Source organism: Oncorhynchus nerka, linkage group LG27, assembly GCF_034236695.1.
Source record: "Oncorhynchus nerka isolate Pitt River linkage group LG27, Oner_Uvic_2.0, whole genome shotgun sequence".
Taxonomy (NCBI): Eukaryota; Metazoa; Chordata; class Actinopteri; order Salmoniformes; family Salmonidae; genus Oncorhynchus; species Oncorhynchus nerka.
This window is the reverse complement of record NC_088422.1, coordinates 374,235-380,234: the sequence shown is the minus strand read 5'-3', so window position 1 is coordinate 380,234 and position 6,000 is coordinate 374,235. Positions and strand designations below refer to the sequence as shown.

The 6,000-nt window shown below is 44.8% G+C and overlaps 2 protein-coding genes across 6 annotated transcripts in view; both read right to left on the bottom strand.

Moving 5' to 3' along the window:
* Positions 1-3,383: 3,383 nt before the first annotated feature.
* On the bottom strand, positions 3,384-4,316 carry LOC135565357 (uncharacterized). The gene has a single exon (XM_065011906.1). The coding sequence runs from the start codon at positions 4,314-4,316 to the stop codon at positions 3,384-3,386; it is 933 nt and encodes a 310-aa protein (XP_064867978.1).
* A 25-nt stretch (positions 4,317-4,341) lies between these two features.
* The window catches only part of slc4a4a (solute carrier family 4 member 4a), a 328,181-nt gene continuing 326,522 nt past the window's right edge, over positions 4,342-6,000 (bottom strand). For 3 of the 5 annotated variants that reach the window (XM_065011302.1, XM_065011299.1, XM_065011301.1), the window contains 2 exons: positions 4,849-4,928; positions 4,342-4,453 (listed from right to left, as the gene is read on the bottom strand). In XM_065011302.1, coding sequence (XP_064867374.1) covers positions 4,351-4,453; positions 4,849-4,928 — 183 coding nt within the window. In that variant the 3' untranslated portion in view covers positions 4,342-4,350. The remainder of the gene's footprint in view (positions 4,454-4,848; positions 4,929-6,000) is intronic. The other 2 variants (XM_065011300.1, XM_065011303.1) reach the window with 1 other exon arrangement.

Sequence of the window (6,000 nt, the reverse complement as noted above, 5' to 3'; positions counted from 1 at the left end):
CATAACTGTGAGTTAGCTGTATTTGGTTAGCTAGCAAGCAAGGGATAAGAACATTTCCAGCCAGTATGGCAGTGGAACATTTAGAACAAAAACATACAGAACATAAAGACTCAACTACTGGGTCGCGTCTCTGGCAACCGAACCGAAAGAACGAACGACCAGACGGCTTGGGTAGCAACCTTAGATTTGCGTCTGGACTTTATCTCATGGAAGGATGAAGGTATAAATAAATTCATCAAAATAAAGTTTTTAATTAAAATGTCAATCATTATATGAATGTGTTGGTAACCTGTTATGTAAAAGTGATAATGGCCTCGAAGCCGGTGTTTGGAGGATATATTGGTACATTAACAACACCCATCCAAACATCGACTTCTCAGGCATTATCACTTAAATATACACTTTATACATGAATCGTGGAAAAGTTGGTTCCTGTTTCAGTCACGTCCTTTGTCATGTTGGCGTGGGTGAAACAAAAACACCCTAATGATTGGTTGACAATAGACCCACCACCCTCAATGCATGTGATGGCTGCAGGATCTGTCTAAATGACTGTCTGACTGACTAACGGAAACTTGATAAAAGTGAACCGCTCGAACGTGCACAGTCATTTAGACAGTCAGCCAGACAGTCAAACAGTCAGTCAGAAAGTAATTTAGGCAGTCAGTCTGTTAGACAGTCATTTAGACAGCCAGTCAGTCATTTAGTTAGTCAGTCAGAGTCATTTAGAGTCAGACAGTCAGTCAATCAGACAGTAATTTAGACAGTCAGTCAGAGTCATTTAGACAGTCAGTCAGAGAGTCATTTAGACAGTCAGTCAGTAATTTAGACAGTCCGTCCGTCAGTCAGTCAGACATTCATTTAGACAGTCATTTAGACAGTCAGTCAACATTATGATGCTATTAGATAAAACAACCATCATTATCAATGGGTTGTGTTCAGAAACAGCATCACTGTGTCCCCTGAACCGCTGTCTAAACATCCTCTGCAAAGGACAGGGAACACAATACAGACAGTCAGTCAGTCAGACAGTCATTTAGACAGTCAGTCATTTAGACAGTTCGTCAGACAGTCATTTAGACAGTCAGTCAGTCAGTCATTTAGACAGTCAGTCAGTCAGTCATTTAGACAGTTCGTCAGACAGTCATTTAGACAGTCTGTCCGTCAATCAGACAATCATTTAGACAGTCAGTCAGACAGTTATTTTGACAGTCAGTCAGACAGTTATTTAGACAGTCAGTCAGTCCTTTAAACAGTCATTTCCACAGTCAGACAGTCATTTAGACAGTCCGTCCATCAGTCAGACAAATATTTAGATAGTCCGTCCGTAAGTCATTCAGACAGTAATTTAGACAGTCAGTCAAATGGTTATTTACACAGTCGGTTAGTCAGTCAGCCAGACAGTCATTTAAACAATCAGTCAACATTATGATGCTATTAGATAAAACAGCCATCATTATGAATGGGTGGTGTTCAGAAACAGCATCACTATGTCAGCTAAACCGCTGTCCAAACTCTCTCTGTAAAGGACAGGGCACACCATAACAAACGTCAGCCATGAACAATAGATCACATGCTGGGTATCCACTAACTCTGACAATTCCACATGTAGAACTCTCAGGAAATTGAAAAAAAATGGAGGCCAATGTTCTGTGCTCAGAAGCAATAGGACATCTGCAAGCTGTGCACAGATGACATTGGTCATGGTATGACCTTCAGACTTTGGGATGGAGGTCTTAGTCTGCCATGCAGGTTACATTGGGAAGACTGGAGTCTGGAGTAGACCAGGTCTTAGTCTGACATGCAGGTTACATTGGGAAGACTGGAGTCTGGAGTAGACCAGGTCTTAGTCTGACATGCAGGTTACATTGGGAAGACTGGAGTAGACCAGGTCTTAGTCTGACATGCAGGTTACATTGGGAAGACTGGAGTCTGGAGTAGACCAGGTCTTAGTCTGACATACAGCTTACATTGAGAAGACTGGAGTCTAGAGTAGACCAGGTCTTAGTCTGACATGCAGGTTACATTGGGAAGACTGGAGTCTGGAGTAGACCAGTTATTAGTCTGACATGCAGGTTACATTGGGAAGACTGGAGTCTGGAGTAGACCAGGTCTTAGTCTGACATACAGGTTACATTGGGAAGACTGGAGTCTAGAGTAGACCAGGTCTTAGTCTGACATGCAGGTTACATTGGGAAGACTGGAGTCTGGAGTAGACCAGGTCTTAGTCTGACATGCAGGTTACATTGGGAAGACTGGAGTCTGGAGTAGACCAGGTCTTAGTCTGACATGCAGGTTACATTGGGAAGACTGGAGTCTGGAGTAGACCAGGTCTTAGTCTGACATGCAGGTTACATTGGGAAGACTGGAGTCTGAAACCTCTTCCCCTTATCAAATATACATTATGGTGGATATTTAACACAAGTACAAAATAATAATTGTTCAAAATAGAGGAAGAATAGCTTCAGTTTGGTTGGATCTGACATGTTGCAGAGCAGCCTTAAGTCTGACCAATGAAATATGACATTGAAATGAAGTCTCGCTGAGTGCTGCAGTATCCGTGTGTCATTACAGTTAACAGTAAAGTGTTGCAATCACAACTCCAGTGGGAAAAAGTGATATACAATCTGCATCTAGACAAATAAAATACCAAACATTGTTTAAAAGTGAATTAACTTATACTGCAATAATTATATTATATTTCTATGTCACATGTATTTCTCTGATGTTATATTATATTTAATCTCTTGAATATATTTTACAAGACGTAAAAGAACAGAAGACATATTAACTATATTCCATGCTGTGTCCATCTAGAGAAATGAACTCACACCGTCTGGCAGCTAAAATAAGAGGTAGAGCTACAAAATCAATCAAACTATTATTTTCCACAATTCCTTTTCCAATTCTAATAATTGAGACGAAGAACTATATATATAAAACAAGCAGAATGGGTTCTACATGCTTCTCTAATAATGAGAACACAACTGTGGATGAATTACGAAGAACAGCAGAACCATAGAGCCGTAGAACAGTAGGACCATAGAACAGTAGAACCAAAGAACCATAGAACAGTATAAGAACTGTAGAACCATAGAACAGTAGAACAGCAGAAAGGGGTTAGATGTGTCAGACACTTCAGAATAAGGAAGACAGATGAACCTACAGTAGTAGCTGTGAAAACGGAAAGACCTAGTGATGAAACAATGTTCTCCTCTTCCTATTGGTTAGGATTTAGCGATGAAACCATGTTGTCCTCTTCCTATTGGTTGATCCCTGTGAGGCTCAACTCCTCGATTCACAAAGTCAAGTTTCAGATAATCACTGGTTTTCATTATTGGCTTTTGGAAAACATAAAGCAAATAATAATTGTTTAAAACATTTCAAGTGTGAGTATTGTTGGTGTTGAGTGTTTGTGTGAGGAGGGTGTTGGGGAATGGAGGAGGGTCTCGGGGCATGGAGGAGGGTCTTGGGGCATGGAGGAGGGTCTCGGGGCATGGAGGAGGGTCTCGGGGCATGGAGGAGGGTCTTGGGGCCTGGAGGAGGGTCTTGGTGCATGGAGGAGGGTCTGGGGCATGGTGGATAGTCTTGGGGCATGGAGGAGGGTCTTGGGGCATGGAGGATAGTCTCGGGGCATGGAGGAGCGTCCCAGGGCATGGAGGAGGTACTTGGTGCATGGAGGATAGTCTTGGTGCATGGAGGAGGGTCTTGGTGCATGGAGGATAGTCTCGGGGCATGGAGGAGGGTCTTGGGGCATGGAGGAGGGTCCCAGGGCTTGGAGGAGGGTCTTGGGTCATGGAGGATAGTCTCGGGGCATGGAGGAGCGTCCCAGGGCATGGAGGAGGGTCCTGGTGCATGGAGGATAGTCTTGGTGCATGGAGGAGGGTCTTGGTGCATGGAGGAGTGTCCCGGGGCATGGAGGAGGGTCTTGGGACATGGAGGAGGGGCCCAGGGCATGGAGGAGTGTCCCAGGGCATGGAGGAGGGTCTTGGTGCATGGAGGATAGTCTTGGTGCATGGAGTAGGGTCCAGGGGCATGGAGGAGGGTCTTGGGGCATGGATGAGGGTCTCAGGAAATGGAGGAGGGTCTTGGGGCATGGAGGAGGGTCTTGGGGCATGGAGGAGTGTCTCGGGGCATGGAGGAGGGTCTTGGGGCATGTAGGAGGGTCTCGGGCATGAAGGAGGGTCTTGGGGCATGGAGGATAGTCTCGGGGCATGGAGGAGGTTCTTGGTGCATGGAGGATAGTCTTGGGGCATGGAGGAGGGTCTTGGGGCATGGATGAGGGTCCCAGGGCATGGAGGAGGGTCTTGGGGCATAGACGAGGGTCTTGGGGCTGTTGAGAAGTAGGGGCTACAGAGAGGTCTCAGACCCTCGGCTCTTCCAGCGGTAACCGTTGTCATCAGGGTCCATCTCAATTCTAATCTGAGGCACGTTGAGTGGACTCATCTCTGGACTGTGACACAAACAGACAGACAGAACTTTTTAAAAATAATATCACATTAACTCATATTAATTCATAGATTCACATTTTGAAGTGGAGTGGGATATCTTAATGGATGGACCACATGATTCCATCCAAGTCTTCAGGAGGGATCAGCCAATGAATTATACTGGTGAGGAAATATTTCATAACTCCGGGGGCATTAAATCACCAACCTTGGCTTTAAACCTGTTCAAACAACACCCTCCAGTTTGTTTGCCTCAATGGCGCTGCCCATGCTCTCACAGACGCCATAATGGTACAGATACAATGATGTGACGTCTTTCTAAGTCTACGATGTTACCATGTGACCTCAGCATCCACCATCCAACCACTACACACACAGCCCTCTGTAAATGAGGTCTCACCTTGACTGACAGTTGGCCTGGTAGAAGAGCAGCTGCTCAGCACGATGAGTGTCGATCCAGGAATGATGAGGATTTATCTCCTGGGGAGGACAGACAGACATCATCCCATATCAGTCATTACATCACACTTGGCTTCACATCACTACTCGTAAACTGACAAAGCGGATTTTGACTATTTCTTCTAGGATTATTTTTGTTGAAATCAGCATTATCACTGTGAAGAGTGCATTTTTGTAGTAATGCATGCTTTGAGTTTAGTAATGCAGTAAGTTATTGATAATGAATCCCAATATGTGCTTTTCTGTTGCTACCACAAACGCAGATGTTATGAACATCAAGAGGATGGCCAGGATTCAATCAAACGCCCACTGCCTTGATGCACCTTTCATTTGTCCTATGTTCTCAGAGATCGAATTCACCGTGAACACTGCAGATCTTGGTTCCAGAATAAATTACCTTCAAAAGTCAAATGAGGTGCACTTGTCGACAATGTGCCTATGATTGAATTCTGGCCGGTGTTCCAGCATTGCCAAACATCAAATATGGTTTATATGAAGGAGGTCGGCTTATCAACATGGAAGCACAGTTCTCTATACACAACACCCCAGAATCACGAATATGCCAGCTTTTAAACTGTGTATTAGACCAAGCAGGAAGAAAAGGTGGAAATATCCCAAAGCCTTTGAAAACATCTGAAGCACCTTACAGGCACATGTGATGGTGCTTCAGATGAATGATTAGAAGTGAACAGGGTTAGGTGAACAGACAGAGAGAAGTAAAGATCAAACACGGATTAATTTACGTTAAGAGCAGCAGAGACCGCAGAGGACTAGCATGAGAGAGAGAGAGAGAGAAGGGGGTGAGTGAGAGAGAGAGGAACAGAGTGAGAGATAAGGAGTGAGTGAGTGAGTGAGTGAGTGAGTGAGTGAGTGAGTGAGTGAGTGAGTGAGTGAGTGAGTGAATGAATGAATGAGTGAGTGAGTGAGTGAGTGGGACAGAGTGAGAGAGAAGGAGTGAGTGAGTGAGTCAGTGAGTGAGTGAGTGAGTGAGTGAGGGAGTGAGAGAGTGAGCGAGTGAGTGAGTGAGCGAGTGAGTGAGTGAGTGGGACAGAATGAGAGAGTGAGTGAGTGAGTGAGTGAGTGAGTGAGTGAG

Bases quoted from the DNA above. Each gene is read 5' to 3' on its own strand.
- LOC135565357 (XM_065011906.1), bottom strand. From the start codon at position 4,316: ATGCCCCAAGACCCTCCTCCATGCCCTGGGACCCTCATCCATGCCCCA.